The sequence below is a fragment of the Hyperolius riggenbachi genome, chromosome 4 (genome assembly GCF_040937935.1).
Source record: "Hyperolius riggenbachi isolate aHypRig1 chromosome 4, aHypRig1.pri, whole genome shotgun sequence".
In the NCBI taxonomy this organism is placed as follows: Eukaryota; Metazoa; Chordata; class Amphibia; order Anura; family Hyperoliidae; genus Hyperolius; species Hyperolius riggenbachi.
The window spans coordinates 468,562,880-468,582,501 of NC_090649.1; the positions used below are offsets into that span (position 1 = coordinate 468,562,880).

Sequence of the window (19,622 nt, forward strand, 5' to 3'; positions counted from 1 at the left end):
ATAATGAGCTCGAATACCGACTCGAATAGTGAGCTCGAAGTCCGAGGTCGAATCGAATAGTAAAAAATATTTGACTCGAATATTCGACTGAATTCGAATAATTTACTATTCGAATTCGACCAAACTCGAATAATAAAAAGGGGTATCCGAGCACCACTATCCACAGGCACACATACACACGCTTGCACATATGCAAACACATGTAGACATGCACATGCTTGCACACAGACAACTGTGCACCAGCACACCTACACTTGCACAGACATATCACTGACATAAATAAATGTTTTCCTAATAAAGGGCCATGTTTTACTGATTGTATGAGCCACCTCCGTTGTTCAGACCACTCACATACACATGTACAGATGCAATATACATACTGTACCAACACGCATGTGCATGCACTAGCGAGTGCGCACACACACACCACAAATACATACACACACACAGATACACACACACATACACACACACTACACACACACCACACATACATACACACATATACATACACATACTGTACCAACACGCATGTGCATGCGCTAGCGAGTGCGCGCACACACACACACACATACATACATATACACACATACATATACACACACACACACACACACACACACATATATACATACAAACACACACACACACACACACACACACACACACACACACACACACACACACACACACACACACACACACACACACATATAGATACATACGCACACATACACACACTACACATACTACACATACACACACACTACACACACACCTATGTGTCTGGATTCTCCCGCCTGCAGGAAATTGTTATTTTGATGCAGCTATCAGAGAGAGATTTAATATTGTTGTTGTCTAAGTACATTTAAACTTCATCCGGAGTAACGGGCAGGGTGATTCATGCCGGTGTAGGTGAATAGAACGATTGTATCGGAAGCCCCAGCGCGCTATTCTCATTTCACTGGAAATAAAAAACAAAATGTATCTGTGTCAGTCAGTGCCCTTCTGCGCGCCTCCGAGGTATCAAACAGGCCACAATTATGATGGCGGGGTGATTGTGTCATGGCGGCGGAAAGTTTATTGCTTCGGAGGGTGCTCGGCGGTAACGCATCCCCTTTCATATTACTCTTTATATCATTGTTTGCCTGCGACTGGAATAATCAGATGACATCAAACGCTGTCAAATTCAATTTACAGGATTCTCAGCCGATGCGCTTCGCCTTCTATTCCCGGGATTTCAGCTGTTGCTGGATAACACTTGTAATTATTTGTTTAGCTTAAGAAATCATCCAGGCGCGCTGCGATGCCGACTCCTCCAGGCTTATCCGGCGAGACGCTACAAAGAGCCACGGTGATTCGCCCACCGCCGTAGCCTCAAACACCCAATCACAATTTATCTTTTAGGAGGAGAATGTTAGTTCACAGTGGTCCTTAGAAAGCTGGGAATAGGTGGTCCCCCAACCTTGTGGTTATAATTTTTTTTTCACTGTACTTCTAAAAGTGGAAAATGGTGTAAAGCTACGAACACCCACGCTATAATCATCGGGCGGAACGAGCGATAGCCACTGTTAGAGCCAACAATCATTCTGTGTGTACACCGGCTGCTGTTCAATCCTGCTCAGGCATCAGGCGCGGTTAACCCATTAGCAGCTTCAATAGAGTTATCTCGTTTGAGGTAAGTGCGCTGCTTTTGACCTCAGTCGGCAGAACTCGTGCTGTAAATTCTTGAAATGCTTTGATCTCTCCCTGCTAAGAGAAAATACAGAAACTAAAAGCAGAAGTCCTCTGTTATTGTCTCACACTGCCCCCTAGTGACAAGTGGCCATAAATACACATTGCAGCATTTCTATTTACCAGCAAGCAAATGTAACAAATAAGAAATAAAAATTGTGCTAAAATAATTTGGCCTGGAGCATTTGCAAGCCTCTAAATCAGCTGGCTGCTAAAGGGTTAAGGATCCGTCCTGCCAGATGCATAACAACCCCCAATGCCCGAGCATGACCAATCACAACATTATTTTCATCCCCCCCAACCAATCAAAGCCAATCCGCAGAGCATCGGACGTCATACCCACACCCCCCTCTCTTTAGTATCAGAACTAGGGATGGGACCTCGAATCTGGCGAATCCACGAATCCCTCGAATCTTTAAAAAAGATTCGAGATTCGTGGATTCAAATCCCCATGCCATTTTAGCGCATACGAATCCGACAAATCCGCCGCAACGTTTTGCCGCCGCGATCGCTGTGTATACATTACCTGCGCCGCTTGTGATGTCATCGCGACCTCCGCCGACCTCGCGTTCCATCGCAGTGTGATGCGCCGCCACGTCATCGCGACCACTGCCGACCTCGCATTCCGTCGCCGCGTGATGACATTAACGCCGCCCCGCCTATAGTTCAGTGAAGGCCCGAGGTGTGGACGGTGTGGACGTTGCTCTCGCGTAGAAGACCTGGCTGAGACTGAAGACGGACGGACGGACTGAGGGAGAGAGAACAACAGACAGGTACAGTATGGGGGCAGTAAGAGTACCTATGCTGGTCGGGGGGCACTAGACTGCCGGGGGGGGGGGGGGGGGGGCTCGGGCACTGAACTACCTATGCGCCACTATACTACCTATGCTGGGGGGCACTAAACTACCTATGCTGCTGGGGGGCACTAAACTACCTATGCTGCTGGGGGGCACTAAACTACCTATGCAGGTGGGGGGTCCACTAAACTACCTATGCTGGGGGGCACTAGATTACCTACCTATGCTGGGGGGCACTAGATTACCTACCTATGCTGGGGGGCACTAGATTACCTACCTATGCTGGGGGGCACTAAACTACCTACCTATGCTGGGGGGCACTAGACTACCTACCTATGCTGGGGGGCACTAAACTACCTATGCTGCCAGGGGGTACTAAACTACCTATGCTGCTGGGGGGCACTAAACTACCTATGCTGCTGGGGGGCACTAAACTACCTATGCTGCTGGGGGGGCCACTAAACTACCTATGCTGCTGGGGGGCAATAGACTACCTACCTAAAGGCCCCTCTACCTACCTACATATACATAGGTAGCAGGCCCTATACCCTGCTACCTATACTGAAGGTGCCTCTACCTACCTACCCACCTACCTAAAGGCCCTTTATACGTACCTACCTACCTAAAGGCCCCTATACCTACCTACCTACATACCTACCTATACTTAAGGCCCTATACCCTGCTACCTATACTGAAGGTCCCTTTACCTACCTACCTACCTAAAAGCCCCTATACCTACCTACATACCTACCTAACTACACTTAAGGCCCCATACCCTGCTACCTATACTGAAGGTCCCTTTATCTACCTACCTAAAGGCCCCTATACCTACCTAAAGGCCCCTATACCTACCTAAAGGCCCCTATACCGACCTACCTACATACCTACCTATACTTTAGGCACTATACCCTGCTACCTATACTGAAGGTCCCTTTACCTACCTACCTACCTATACTGAAGCCACATGTACCTTACTACCTATACTGAAGGCCCCTATACCCTGCTACCTATACTGAAGGCCCATATACCCTGCTACCTATACTGAAGGCCCATATACCCTTCTACCTATACTGAAGGCCCATGTACCCTGCTACCAATACTGAAGGCCCATATACCCTGCTACCTATACTGAAGGCCCATATACCCTGCTACCTATACTGAAGGCCCATATACCTTGCTACCTATACTGCAGGCCCCTATACCTTGCTACCTATGCTGAAAGCTACCAATATTGAAGGCACCCATACCTAGCTAGCTATACTGAAGGCACCTTTACCTCGCTACCTATGCCTGGGTACCTATACTGCGGGCAACTATACCACGGATCGCACAATTCTTATGTGCAGGATTCGTTAGATTCGGGATTCGAAAGGTTCGAGATATTCGAGAACCGTTTTAGATTCCGATCCGAATTCGGATTCGAAGAAATTGTGGATTCGTCCCATCCCTAATCAGAACACATCACTAGCTTCATTTTTAAAATCAACATTCTCAAAAACTACAAGGTCATTTTGGAAAAAAAAAAATGTCCTCTTCCCAGTCTTCTCCTTCACATACATAGCAATTTTGGGAGCAGGAAAAAAAGGGCGCCGATGAGGGTGGACGAAAAGTGCGCTGCCATAGATTCAATTATGATGCAATTATCGTTAATACGGCGAAAAAAGCAGAAAAAAGGGCACCCGATAAATATCGTTAACAACATTAGAACGTTACAGTTTTTGAAGTAGGCTATCGTTTTAGAAGCTTTCAACTTTAGAGTTTTTGTCATATTATTTTGTGTATGTGTACAGATTTTATGACATTAAAGAGAGTTTCGTTTCTATGTGTAAAAGGGTGTTTCTGCAGAGGGAGTAGTTAGGCACCACTAGGAGGAGTGGTTAGGGTTAGGCACCACACGGGCGGTGGTTAGTTTTAGGCAACACCAGGGGGGGGGGTAGGCAACACCGGGGGGGGGGGGGTTAGGGTTAGGCACCACCGGGGGTTTGTTAGGGTTAGGCGCCACCAGGGGGAGGGTTCTGTGTGAGAGTAGGGTTGGCTTAAGCTGTATTGTTGAATTACGTAATGATTTTTAACGTTAGTATATTTTCGTTATTATCTCCTGTCAGTGTTTAAAACTGTATTTATCGTTAACAAAGTTTGATAACAATATTTATCGTTATCAAAATTTCATTATCTACCGGCGCCATTTCATTATTCAGCCAGGCCCTTTTTTCCTGGCGCCCTTTTTTCATGCACACGCAATTTTGGTGAAAATGGTATGTATGGGGGATTTGCTATTAACCACTAAAATCAGTATGCAATTACGCAAAATTGCGCTTCCTGATTATATTTCCAAATGAGGTTATTAGCGATTTTCCCAGAAACTTCACATTGCGATTTTGCATCATGAATGCGAATTACAATGCAAAATTATTATGCAAAATCTGTACTCATCACTACTACCCACTGCCACTGTTTTTTATTGTCAACTGACTTTCTTGGAGCTCATGTTCCTCCATTTTGGGTAATGATTATATTTCTTTCCTACACTTTTCCAGTCCAGTTTAACAATATCAGATGTCTTATGGCTCTTTTATAAATATGGTTAAAACCTTCAAAAACAATTTTGAAATGTGGCGATAAACCAAAACCAATTTTTTTTCCCGTACTTTTATAAAAAGTCCCTTTCTGTTACCTGTGGATGGTGTAGCTAGTTATGATTCCATTGGGCCTTGTAGGTGCTTTCCATGTTATGGTGATGGCTTTTGGCCCTGCTGGGTGCAGAATAGGGGGTTTGAGGTCCTCAGGTTCTGCTTCCATAGTTCCAAAATGTGCTACCGGGCCGACACCACAACTGCCTGCAATAAAAAGAGAATAAAGGTACGCTGCAGTGAGTTAAAACTGAGTAAAGTAAGCACAGTTCTCTGTAGAGTGCTGAGTATCTTCTAATATCAAGTTATGTGTAAATTAGCACTTTCATACGAAGCATGACCTGAATATAATGGCCTGCCCCACCCTTCCTCACCCTCGGCAAGACGGCAGCATGAATGGACAGGCTGGCAAGGGGAATGTGTGTGGAGACGAGCGCTGTAATAGCAGCGCAAGAGATTTGGGCACAGCCGGTGCCACCATAGACCGTAATAGGGGTTACGGCTATAGTGCCGCACAGTGGGTAACTTCGGCGCCATCAGAGACGGAGCTGAAGTTACTTTTAAAACGCTGTAATTTAGCTTCCACCAATAGCTGGAAACCGAATTACATCATTCCCTACCATCCACGTGGAATAGTAATTAACGTCGCCGGGACTTGTGCAGCAGCAGGATAAGCCATATACCGGCTGTATCCAGTGTTCAAGTCTCCCGGCGGCGATTTCATACGTACGCATGTGGAGAGGTGTCAAGTCAAATAATGGCCATAGCCAAGGGTGTAACTATAGTCCTTCCCTATCGTGGGAGAATCCGGGGGCTGTATGAATGTTTTGCTTATTGCAGTTTTGTGAATAAACCTCTTTGGGAATAAAAAAGAAAAACATTAACTGCGAAAAAATTCATGAGAACAGTTTATTGGATCAGGTCCATAATATTAATATTCTTATAGAGCCAGAAAATAGCTTAATTTCAATTTACTTTACAACCTCATACTTATACTTGTACAGCACACACAAGACGGTCCGTGCACTGCTTCCTTGAAACACTTTTATTTTCCCATTAATAAACATCAGCAGGTGGATAGGCACTATTGCAGGAACAGTATGCTCATATACATTTGTATTGTATCGATCTGACCTATGCCATGGACGGGTGCGGGAGGGTGGACCAGGGGGTGAGAGGACTGCGCGACAGCCGTTTCGCGCCGGTGTGGCGCTTGTTCACGTGCAGGTATCCTTGGGCGAATGGCGGCGTGTACGGGCTTCCGTGATGATACTCGGAAACCCCGCCCATCACGCACGCCATTGGCTCCTGGGTGCTGGGTAGTGATTGTGTACGAGGCTAGGGGGGAGGAGACCGGCCTGTGACATTGCATTGGGTAAGTGGTTGCTGTGCCGATAAAAACACGCGTGTACATTTGTAACAGATCGCCGCAACATGGCGAATAAAGGCTGTGTATATATTATTAACATTACCCCGTGACTGTGCCAAAATTATGACGTGTGTCCGTGCACTTCCCATTCATTATTAAACTTGGAAACCTTGTGCGTTCATAGTGCCTTTGTAAGAGACCCGCTCGCACTGGGCCAATGTGACTGCCTGAACTGTGCCTCAATCTCCGCCTGCTTCTTATCTAAAAAAACTTTTATTGAAATACTCATTTAAAAGCACCCTATTGCCCCATTTTAAAATCACTATGAGGTTGGTGAAGGGGATTTGTGAGTGCAGAGACACAAACCTCTGGACATTTCTTAAATCCTATGTTGTATTGCCTCCGCCCCCTTCTTAAATCGCCACTATTCCCTTCTGTGATGGACTGGGACATTCCAGCTGGCACCCTTCCATTCTTGGTGCTAACATTGGGGAGTGGAGAGGGGAGGGAAAGAAGAGGGGAAGAAACCCCTACTTCAGTCCATTGAAAAGGGCATATACACTTTAATGCTCAAATTCACAGGGAGACCCTCCGGTAGGAGCCAGAGGCCGGGGTTATGCAGGCTGGGAAGATAAAGGGGAGAGAGGGAAGAGGGGGGGCCTCTAGTGTACCCCCAGGAGCATCAAGCCCCCCTAAAAAATGGGGATGTAGTGGATAGAGAGGCAGTGCATGTGTGCAATGGTCTTATCCGGGGAGGGGGGAGGGACGCCACCGGGACGTACGCATCATCTCCACGCGGCGTCCACCCAACCCCCCCAGGACCATGAACGGGGGCATGGCCTCCTCCCTTCTTTTGGCCCTTGGGCCACATTACCATCCACAGACTAATAGCACCTGCCTCACTCCAACACATCTCCATCGGTGGTGCTCCCTCCCGTATGCGCCCCAGGTCATGGCATATTACCCTTTAAGTCCGGGGCACATCAAGAGGGGGGGCGCCCCCGGATAGTAATGCTTACTATTCAGGACCCACCATTCCCAGGGAAGGGAAGTGAGGAAAGGGGAGGGAGGAGTGAGGAGGGAAAGGGTCAAATGAGGCTCCCATTCCTGAAGGGACACAAAAAACCGGAGGGTCTCCCTGTGAATTTGAGCGTTAAAGTGTATATGCCCTTTTCAATGGACTGAAGTAGGGGTTTCTTCCCCTCTTCTTTCCCTCCCCTCTCCACTCCCCAATGTTAGCACCAAGAATGGAAGGGTGCCAGCTGGAATGTCCCAGTCCATCACAGAAGGGAATAGTGGCGATTTAAGAAGGGGGCGGAGGCAATACAACATAGGATTTAAGAAATGTCCAGAGGTTTGTGTCTCTGCACTCACAAATCCCCTTCACCAACCTCATAGTGATTTTAAAATGGGGCAATAGGGTGCTTTTAAATGAGTATTTCAATAAAAGTTTTTTTAGATAAGAAGCAGGCGGAGATTGAGGCACAGTTCAGGCAGTCACATTGGCCCAGTGCGAGCGGGTCTCTTACAAAGGCACTATGAACGCACAAGGTTTCCAAGTTTAATAATGAATGGGAAGTGCACGGACACACGTCATAATTTTGGCACAGTCACGGGGTAATGTTAATAATATATACACAGCCTTTATTCGCCATGTTGCGGCGATCTGTTACAAATGTACACGCGTGTTTTTATCGGCACAGCAACCACTTACCCAATGCAATGTCACAGGCCGGTCTCCTCCCCCCTAGCCTCGTACACAATCACTACCCAGCACCCAGGAGCCAATGGCGTGCGTGATGGGCGGGGTTTCCGAGTATCATCACGGAAGCCCGTACACGCCGCCATTCGCCCAAGGATACCTGCACGTGAACAAGCGCCACACCGGCGCGAAACGGCTGTCGCGCAGTCCTCTCACCCCCTGGTCACCCTCCCGCACCCGTCCATGGCATAGGTCAGATCGATACAATACAAATGTATATGAGCATACTGTTCCTGCAATAGTGCCTATCCACCTGCTGATGTTTATTAATGGGAAAATAAAAGTGTTTCAAGGAAGCAGTGCACGGACCGTCTTGTGTGTGCTGTATATGAACTGATGTTTTAAAACAATCTGTTTGCACGCTTCCTCACACAAGGATCCAAGTTGAAGCAAGGAACAGGACGGGGTTGTTTATTGTTTATTGTATATGGTGCAGCAGACCTAATCAAAAACCCCCATTACTGAGTGCCGGGCGAACCAGCATCTCTTGTGTAACACTTATACTTGTGTGGGTATACAGTATAAAGCTAAGTCCTTGATATACGGAACTCAGGCAAGCGGAAGTCTCAACTAACTGGCATGCCTGAGGGTATAATGGGGATGTTATTTTGGAGTTTTCCAGGGGTGTTGGCAGGTAGTAAAATACTATTCACCAGATAGTAAAATACTTGCCTCCAGGTACGTCTTTCAGCCTTCTTGTAACTCCAAGAGGGCTCCTAGCGGGTTCCGGCAACCACTCATGGCTCCTGGCATGCCACGTGACCTGATGCGGGTCAGGTGACACGCTGGCTTCCATGCACAGAGGACACCAGAGAGCTGCTAGGAACACACTAGGAGCATCAGAAAGGCTGTACGACGTTGCTGGAGGCTCGGTAAGTTTTTAGGGGGGGTCGGGGGAGGTGGTTTGTGCTTTTCAGCCGGTTTTACATTACATTCTGTAATTCCTGTTCAGTTTTGCTTGCATATTTTCGCATCGAAAATGCTATTTTCGATTTCAAGAATATATTCACTAAGATACATTGTATTTTTGCAATATGGTCCAAGGAGACTAAATTTTTTTCAGAAGCAAAAAAAACGGCTTCTTTTAACATCAAAAACAAAAAAAAAACAGGAAAAATCACTACTTTTAATGTGAAAAATCACAAAAACACGAAATCTTATAATTACACAATTACAAAATGATTTTCAAAGGCATTTTTACTCGAAAGTCAAATTTTAAAGTATATTTGCAAAAATTCATGTGAAAAGTATAAATATCGGCATTTTTGCTTATCATTGTTCCTATTTCATAGCGCCGCCATGGGAAAATCCTGCAGTACACTAATATGCAAATGTACCTTTTTTAAAGGGAGTCATGCCAAGGTAAGCTATTTCCTAGCATTTGAGCTATATATATATATATATATATATATTATTGGCCGGTAGGGCAGTGGGCACAGACTGCAGTTATGGGTCAGGAGAAATGATGGAAGATTGGAGGTTGAAGCCAAAATAATTTATTTGAGTAAGTTCAACATTTGATATAGTATCCTAAATTTTCTGGACCTGATGGGTCTCTGAGATAGACACAAAACATATGGGCAAGTTTTGCACACATTTAAATGTATGAAGTGAATTTAAAACTTGAACTGAGGTTACGTGTTTAACACAATTTGGTGCTGAGTTATAAAAGGTGTGTAAGATGTTGTGTTACCATTCTGACAAACTTGTAGCCGGATGGAACACCGTCCTCCCGGGATAAGGTCCTCCAAAATGACAAACCGTTGTTCTCCAGCTGGGTGGACCTGTCCAATGATGTCCCCTGTAGTCAGCAAGATGTTAAACTCTAACGGAAAGCTCTGGTTGTAGAAACCTGGCAACAGTTCAAGGTGATATGGTAAATGTTCTCAAAGAGGTGCTACAGTTAAAGAATCAGTGCTACAAACATAGACTATAAAGCAACATGGGTAGACGAGAATACTGAGATGATCATATGCTGGGATTTTTTCTACAGGCCTTTTTCTGATAGTTCAGAGACTGTTATATTGATAAGGTGTGAAAATATCACCAAGGAGAAACCGTGAAATGGATCAGGCCCATTGTCTGATACCCATGGTACTGGAGAGATATGCTTCCTGTGAGGTCTCCCATAGTGGGATTATTATTATTTATATAGCACCAACATCTTATGTAGCTCTGTACAGAGAACATGGGGGGCCTGCTTATTCTAGATCTAGTTACAGAACGCTAATAGCTACTGTTTCATCGGATTCCTATTGGTCTAATACTACTTAAAATATAAAAATGAGTGCAAGATAAACTCACCTCCTGATAGAAAAGCTAATCAGTAAAACAAGGAATTACCTGATTACCGTATATACTCGAATACAAGCCGACCTCGTGTATAAGTCGACTCCAATATTCAACTCTCTCAAGCTGGATTTTTTTTTATACTCGTGTATAAGTCAACCCCTATACTTTTATGAAGTGAATCAGACCTACATTTTTAGACTTATACTCAAGTATATACAGGTACTTAAAGCACCAGCAACACATTTAGTGGGTTACCCTGCTTCTTCAGGAACCATGCAGTGTGGCAAAACAAGGCACATGTGGGCACCTCTGATAACCTGTTAGCATTACAGGTCTAGCCTAAAGTGTACCCGATGTGACATGATGAGATAGACATATGTATGCACAATGCCAAGCAAGCACACAAATAACTAATCTGTGTTGATCTTCCTTTTTTTCTGCCTGGAAGAGTTAAACTTTCAGGTATGCAAGTGAAAGTTTTACTTCAGTCGGGAGCTAGTGGACTATAGCATTATCCTCACTGATAAGGAATTACAGCCATAAACCTCTTGCCTGGAAGAATAATAGCTTCTGAGTTCATGGGGTAGATTAAAAAGGTCAATAGTTCATATATTTTAGCTTCTGGGACACTGAAAGACTGTATCAGTCACATGAGACAATACAACGTCAAAGCTCAATTTTTTTAGCTTTTATGCTAAGATCACACGATAGATGCGTTTGATTGATAATTTCCGTCATGTCCGATATTACTGTTGATCGTTTTTACCGTTCGATTTCTCATAGAAGTGAATGGAAATTGATAAGAAAAGATAAGAGAATCGAGTGGGAAATCGAACGGAAAAACGACTTGAAAAATCGATTGAACGGGAAATAGACCAAAAAAAACGCATCGTGTCAACCCAGCATTAAAAAAAGAATACAACTGGGATTCTAAAAAAAGTAATTTTTTGTAGTAGGAGGATAGATACAATGGTTTAACTAATTAGTTTATTTTCACCTTGGGTTTCATTTAAAGCATACCTGAAACAAACAAACAAACAAACAAAAAAAAACAACAACTTATAATGAATTGTATGTGTAGTACAGCTGAGAAATAGAACATTAGTAGCAAAGAAAATAGTCTCTTATTTTTATTTTCAGTTATATAGCTTTTTTTAAGAACACTGCATCATTCTGTCATATTTGCAGTTTTCAAACAACACTCTGTATTGTAAACTATAAAACAGAGCTGAGCTAATGACCCTTTGAACTTTCCAGCAGTAAAACCTTATTCATCCTGTCTCTCACAGTTTCTTCGTTGGTTAAGTGCTTCAGAAAATAGTCTTTGACACAAGCTGGGTGAAATAGGTCAGAGAAGCTCTTTTTCAAAGATAACAACTAAAGTTTTTTAACTCTTCCTGTACGGGAAAACAATATGAGACTTTTCTTTGCTTCAAATGTTCTATTTCTTAGCTGTACTACACATACAAATCATTATATCTCAAGTTTCTTTTTGCTTCAGGCTTGTTTAAAAAAAAAACCCGCAAATTTGTACATGCATTCCAGACCCACGGCATTTGCGTAATGGTGCGCATCAGTGGCTGCAACGCAATGGGACATCCCCTACATTGGCCTTGATTCAGAAACGATTACCGCATGCATTATCACCAAAGCGGTAAATTACTGCATGGTATGTTGTTGATAGTGAATTCATAAAATGTTACTGTTTTTACGCATGTTTTACCGAATGCGGTAAATGTGCGGTAATAGTGCGGTAATGAAAACGTTGTTTGTGGCAGTAAACTGAATGAAGTGAATTCATGAAAAAAAAAAAAGGGGGAGTAGGGAAGCGATAAATAACGTGTTATTTTCGCCGACAAAGACCTGGCGAGTTTGCTCTACACAGCAGCATTTTAGGTGACAAATGGAGCCCTTTCAACTTAATGTTATGGAATTTTTAAGGATAGAGAAGGGTGGTTGTAATATCACCCAGGTTTTTAGAAATCGTACAGAGTTAGATAATTTATAAGAATAATTATAATATATATATATATATATATATATATATATATATATATATATATATATATATATATATATATTAGTAATTGACAATTTATAAAAAAATAAGTCACGTGTGTCTAAAACTGCCCACTTCTACCCAGCATGCACCTTGTCATTAAGAAGTCAGTGGCAAACTACCGCATTCAGCAAATTATACCGACAGCTTTCCGCACCACACCACACACTTACCAACTGCTATCGCAATCACCTTGCACTCTGAATTTTTTTTAATGAATTCACTGCAAAAACCCTCATTTACCGCTAGCGGTAACTTCCCGCCCTTCTCTGAACTACCGCACTCACTTTTATGAATCGAGGCCATTGTGTGAAAAAATGTTCCTGACCATGTTACATTGCAATGCACGGTAACCCAGAGCTGTACTGTAAACGGTAACATAAAAGTCTATGGGTGGACTATGGACCGATTGCACACTATGTGCAGAGCGCCATGAGTGGCAGCAACGCATATTGGGCTTGATTCACAAAAGCGTAATAACTCAGTAATCACGTGTAAAGGCTTTGCACGTGCAAAGTATCAATAAGTATCATTATTGCGTGCAAACTATCATTATTGCGTGCCAAGTATCATTATCACGTGCCAAGTATCATTATCACGTGCCAAGTATCATTATCACGTGCTAAGTATCATTATCGCGTGCTAAGTATCATTATCGCGTGCTAAGTATCATTATCATGTGCTAAGTATCATTATCATGTGCTAAGTATCATTATCACGTGCAAAGTATCATTGTCACGTGCTAAGTATCATTATCACGTGCTAAGTATCATTATCACATGCTAAATATCATTATCACGTGCTAAGTATCATTATTACGTGCTAAGTATCATTATTACGTGCTAAGTATCATTATTACGTGCTAAGTATCATTATCACATGAAGTCACTGCAGAACACACGCGAACATAATTTAGATCATGGATTATTACTGTATACAGTACATAAAGCGATACGCATTAAACTTTGCGCGCGCCATATTACATTAACTCACATGATAATGTAAGCACATGTATACAGTAATAATTCATGATCTACATTCCGTTCCCGTGATCTGCAGTGACTTCATGTGATAATGATACTTAGCACGTGATAATGATACTTAGCACATGATGTCACGTGCAAAGCGGCTTATCACTGTCGTGCTAAGTGTTAGCGCTCTTTAGTGAATCGAGCCCCTAGTGTGAATGAGCCCTCCATAAAGCCTCTTTCAGACAGGCAGTTGACAGGCGGTGAATTCACCACCTTTCAGCTGCTCTTTTGCTCCTACCAGGCACTTGCAAGCACTCTGTACCGGTGCTGGACAGGCGGCCCCCATCACGGACTCATATCTAAGCGTAGCCGCGGTCGTTCTCAGACGTGACATGTTGTGATCCTCTGAGATTGGGTAAGACCATAGCTCCCAACTGTCCCTCTTTTTCCCAATCCCCCTGTCCCTCAGTTTTCCTCATTTGTCCCTCTTTCAGGACGGATGAACAGATCTACGTAAATATCTGTATTGCTCTCCTGAAAAACTTGTGGAATTGACTCTACACTCTTTTCCCATAATTTAAATTGGTATATTTTTTATTCTAAAATGTTAAAATGAAGGAAAACTACTGATGATAGAAGTCCCAGTGTGGGTTGAATGATAAAACTACATCTTTTGCTTCTGAATTCTGTGGCTAGAAGAGTGGCAGGGGCGTGTCTTAACTTGCCCCTCTTTCTTATCGCTAACAGTTTGGAAAGTATGTAAAGAGAGGGAAACCGAGAGCCCGATATGGTGTAGTATGTTAATGTAATGGTATCTAGTGATGAAGAAGGTGATTATACTCACAAAGGTAGGTCGCCACCAAGGCAACCACTGGGCAAACAGGCAGGGAGAATTATAACCTGACCCCGCTCAGATCTAAGAAGTCGCTCTCTGTAGATAGGAAAAAGTGGGGATACACCCCTCCACCAAGGGTGGATTAAATTATTTTGTAGCAGGATAACAGAGGCGCCAGGTAGAGTAAAATTAATTAAAATCGTTAAAAAGGGCGAAGTGGGTGGACTCACCTCCCTTCTGGAAGAAATGGCCGGACAACGGGCAAGTTACTTGCAGTTTAAAGTAACATTTATTAATAACTCCAAAAGTGCAACGCGTTTCACGGGTAACGATTGCGTTTCAGGCAAACGATTTTTGGAGGGTACACTGTCTGGTCAAGAGCTGGGTATAGCACCTCTGTGAGTTTGGAAAGTATGGGTAACACCACTGCGTGTAAAGCATTTAAATTGTACCCAAATGGCGCTCATGGCCAAGTTCAGACGGGGTACTGAACTATTTGGCAAGCGTGCAGTTCAGTCGCCGTCTGAAAGAGGCCAAATGAAAAGTCCACCATAACGCTACTGCAATTCGATGATCTGCGTAAACCACCCCTTTTTGTAGAACCTCATCATTCTGCTGCTCTTAGATCCTTTAGTAACAAGTGAGAGCGGGATGTAAATTCTCCGCCAGCACCTTGCTTTGTTGCCGCGGCTTCTATCCGGGCGTGCGGCGCAGTGGAGGGAAGAGCGGGAGAACCGATTCATCTTAAGTGCAAATGGCAGTTTTGTTATTCGATGTCAAAGTTACCATGAGTCTAATGACAAGCTGCCAAAACAGATTTTCGTATTGGCTAAAGAACAAGGCGGCGAGCGCGTTTATATTCCCGGCACAGCGGCCTTTCATAATTTACAAGTCGACGCTGATAGTTTATTTAACATTTATGAACTTACAATGCAATCAGAAATTCATTATTATCCGTACAAATAAATAGTTGATATTTCGCAGCTTCTGTGGGTGAGAATCTGGGACACATGTCTCAATAAATGTTTTCATCTGCAATAACTGAAGTACAATTTGTCAGCGAGCCAGAGAGCTAAATAATTAACGGGAAATGGTTTAGAGGAGGGGGGGGGGGGGGGAGTGTCTGGGTTGTGGTTTGTACTGTAGAGGGCTAAATATCGCTTCTGTTCTGACATCGAGCAGGAAGAGCGGGAACCACATGGGCTCATGCGAATAACCATTGTCAGGAGCCTGACTATAGATCCACAAAGCCCGTGAGCTTTATAAACTGTGGCACTTATCCTGATGAAGTGGGTGTACCCATGAAATGCGTTGCCAGTGCAAATTAATTTTTTCTCATTTTCTAATTTGTTTCGTCCCGAGAGGTAAGTCGCCTCTACATTTTCCTGGTTTTATCTCACCTAGGCGCCTCTTCACCCGTGTTGTGCTAGCTCACCTTCCCTGCTTCCCATAAGGGGGAGGAAGATACGGTCTACAGTGGCTCTGCCATTGGTAGAACCTTTTTGTTTTTTTTTCCAAGAATGCGACCACCCTGCATCCAGCCATCCCTGAAGGTCCCAGAGTGGAGATGGGTTTGTGTTCTCCACCTGTTTCATATAGTTGGTTGCCTTTTCAAGCAACCCACTCTTGTGAGAATATTTTTGACCCCCTTTTTCCCTCAACAAATGAAGTGACACACTGGGCTATTGGGCTCCTGTTGTCTCGTTGTGTTTTTTCCAAGGTACACATCACCCAATTCTTTGCGGTAACTATAAGGTGGGGGGCGTAAAGCTGTGGGGGGGTCGCCTACTACTAACTTTCCCTTCCTCCGATACAGAAGACCAACTTTCAGGATCAGGTGTTTTGTGGACACACTGGTTATGGGTGTTTAGATCATGATGACCAGGGCCGGCGCTACCATAGAGGCAAAGGGGACAATTGCCCCAGGGCCCCAAAGCCTGTGGGGGCCCCCAAGGTGTTTCTGCCGAACTTAACTGTTGCTTCCCAAGGCCCCTACACAGCCCCTGTCTCATGGGCCCTATGGGGAAATATGGCTGCAACAAAAGGTCTCTACTAAAGCTTTTTGGTTGGGGGGGTATCTATTTGGGGGCTCCCAGGTTACTTTTGCCCAGGGGCCCCATTGTTACTAGAACCGGCCCTGATGATGACCATACTTGTTTTATCACCCTTGCAAGATGGGCTCCTAGACCTTGAAAGGGCACCAAGGGGAGGCAAGGGAAGGCGTGTGGGGCCCTATAAAAGTTTTGCTGAGGGGCCTCATGAACTGTAGTTACGTACCTGACCACAGCATACAATTAGATGAGGCAGCTATAGTTTTTGGGAATACTGAAAGTTCCAGAGGCACCAAGACAAGAGATACCAGTAAGATCCTCTTTAATTCGGCCCCTGTGGTGTGCCCTAAACAAACTTAGTCATTGTTTGCCCATTGTAAAATGTTTCCTCTCCCTGATTTACATTCTGACATTTATCACATGGTGACATTTTTACTGCTGGCAGGGGATGTCTTTGGACAGAGATGATGCTTTTTTGGCAGTTGGAAACAGCTGTTATTTCCCACAATGCAACAAGGCTCCCACAGTGTGATGTCAGCACCGTGGTTCTGACATCACACGGTGGGAGGGGTTTCACCACAATATCAGCCATACAGAGCCCCCTGACTATCTATATGAGAAAAGGAATAGATTTCTCATGGGTAAGGGGGTATCAGCTACTGATTGGGATGAAGTTCAATCCTTGATTACGGTTTCCCTTTAAAGGACCACTCCAGTGAAAAAAAAGTGAATAGTTAAAATCTGACAGAATCAAGAGGTTTTGGACTAGTCCATCTCCTCATGAGGGATTCTCTGGGTTTTCTTCGATTTAACTGCCAAAATAGTAAGATACCAGCCAGCCTCTCTACTCATTTGCACACTATTTTGTCAGTTAGACTTAGCAATTGCTGTTCAGGAAATGCTTTTGAAATCAAACAAAACCCTGAGAAACCCCCATGAGGAGATGGACTAGTTCAAAACCTGTTGATTCTGTCAGATTTTAAATGATTACTTTTTTGGCTTGAGTGGTCCTTTAACCGGAAACTGAGCACGGCAAATTCTAACAGTAAAAAGCATAGACCATCCATAGATGCAAAGTAGTAGGCATAATACTGGTTTTATGTGCCAAATGTGCTTGGCTTTAACGCATGATGTTTGTGCTGTCAGCTGTTACCTGGTAGATCCCACTCTACAAAGACCGAATACGGTCCAAGCACGGTGATGTTCTTTGGCATGGGAATTTCCTCTGGGGTCCATAGGGGGGTTTCCACAACATAGACGTCACTGATCGAGCTTCCTGCTTCTGTCCTGGCTTCCAGTTGGTAATGGTACCTTAAAGCAGAGTGAAACCCAGCATTTCTACTTTGCTCTAATAGATTATTTACAGCATATTATATACAAACAGCATTTTTTTAATACTAGAACTGCCTTCAAAGGGTTAACACAGGCTTTAGAAGCTTCCCTGCCAGCAGAGCTGGCGGCTTCCAAACTTTACATAATGTTATCTTGTGTTTAATTGTATCAAGTGAGAAATGTAAACAAAGCCTTCTCTCACACTGCTGGGTCCCCTGAACAAAGTCAGACAAGCATAAATGCTTTCTGATGCTTTCTGATTAAGTTAGAGGATGAATAAAGCAGTTAGAAATAAAATGCAAAGTCAGCTCTCAGAGTAAAATAAGTGTACTTTAGGAACGTATCATTTCTAAATGAATAATAATACTTATGCGCAAAAGCAAATATGCTAACCGTATTGGTTATAAATTGTAGGAAAACATGTTTTTATTGAATATTATATCAGGGTTTTATACTGCTTTAAAAAAGAATTAAGGGCCTAGTGACAAAGCGGTCTTCTGATAAGCAGATTGTTTAGACCAGGTCTTTTCAACCCTGTCCTCATGGCCCACCAACAGTGCAGGTTTTGCAGAAAACCACACACATGCACAGGTGAGGTAATTAGTGTCTCAGCAGAGCTGATTAACTACCTCTGCGGATTACCACAAAACATGCAAAGTTGGTGGTACTTGAGGACAGCGTTGAAAAGCCCTAGTTTAGACATTGCTATCTTCTGGCATTCATCAATGTCCAGTTGAGTATCTCTCATCTTATGGAGGAGGGCCACAGGCTCATCACAGTGGCACAGCCTTCTGCTGTGGTAACTGGGAAAGAGAGTGGCACATGTACCACTGAGCCCCTCCCTTCACTGCAGTTTGGAGGGGAGGTGTGGCCTTTAGTCACCTCCCTTCAAGTACATGAAGTGGAGAGGGGGTGGGGGTTCAGCAGGTGACCTGCCTTGGAAGGGAAGGGTGGGGTCAGGACAAGGCTGATCAGGTCGGAATTGGTCCAGAGTTCATCAGTCTTCATTGGTGCTGGGCCGTGACCCTAAAGCTCAAGAACGTAGGATGGGGAATTGGGTTAATAAGGATGGGGAGGAGAGATGTTACACAGTTACACAAAAATAACTCTGAAAATCAGCTTCACCCCCTCTCCTATTAAAAGTGTTGTATACATGGCAAGAATGAATTTCATTCTTAACCACTTTACCCCCGTCCGTACGGATTTCTCCGTCCCTTTTTCCATCCTTTAACCCCCAGGGACGGAGAAATCCGTACTTTGCGCACTCCCGCCGCTGCCCGCGCTCGTAAACACGCCGCCCGCCACTAGTAAACACGCCACCGACCGCTCGACCAGAGATCAACGAACGGGAAAATCCATTCCCGTTCGTTGATCTAAGCCCCGCAATGATCCGCCGCCGCTCGACTGAGCAGCGCGATCATTGTGAGCAATAACAAACTCCCAGCCTCTTTCTACTTCCTGCAAACGTCCGGAAGGACGCTTGCAGGTCGCATGAAACTAAAAGTTACTGTTGCCATCTTGTGGCCAAATAGTAAAACTACACCCTAAGCATTTTTTACACACAAATAAACTAGTTTTACACAAAAAATGAACTCCTTACCTCCCACACTCCCCAATTTTTTTTATTTTTTTTTTAATTAAAAAAAAATAAAAAATGTACAATTTTAAAAAAATACATAAATAGTTACCTTAGGGACTGAACTTTTTAAATATTTATGTCAAGAGGGTATAACACTGTTACTTTATAAACTATGGGCTTGTAATTAGGGATGGACGCAAAACTGAAAAAA

At 43.9% G+C, this 19,622-nt stretch overlaps 1 protein-coding gene across 6 annotated transcripts in view; it reads right to left on the minus strand.

Annotated features, from left to right (window-relative positions):
• The window catches only part of USH2A (usherin), a 1,078,291-nt gene that overhangs the window by 189,540 nt on the left and 869,129 nt on the right, over nucleotides 1–19,622 (minus strand). For all 6 annotated transcript variants that reach the window (XM_068232882.1, XM_068232881.1, XM_068232884.1 and 3 more), the window contains 3 exons: nucleotides 17,654–17,811; nucleotides 9,986–10,144; nucleotides 5,206–5,368 (listed from right to left, as the gene is read on the minus strand). In XM_068232882.1, the coding sequence (XP_068088983.1) occupies nucleotides 5,206–5,368; nucleotides 9,986–10,144; nucleotides 17,654–17,811 (480 nt within the window). The remainder of the gene's footprint in view (nucleotides 1–5,205; nucleotides 5,369–9,985; nucleotides 10,145–17,653; nucleotides 17,812–19,622) is intronic.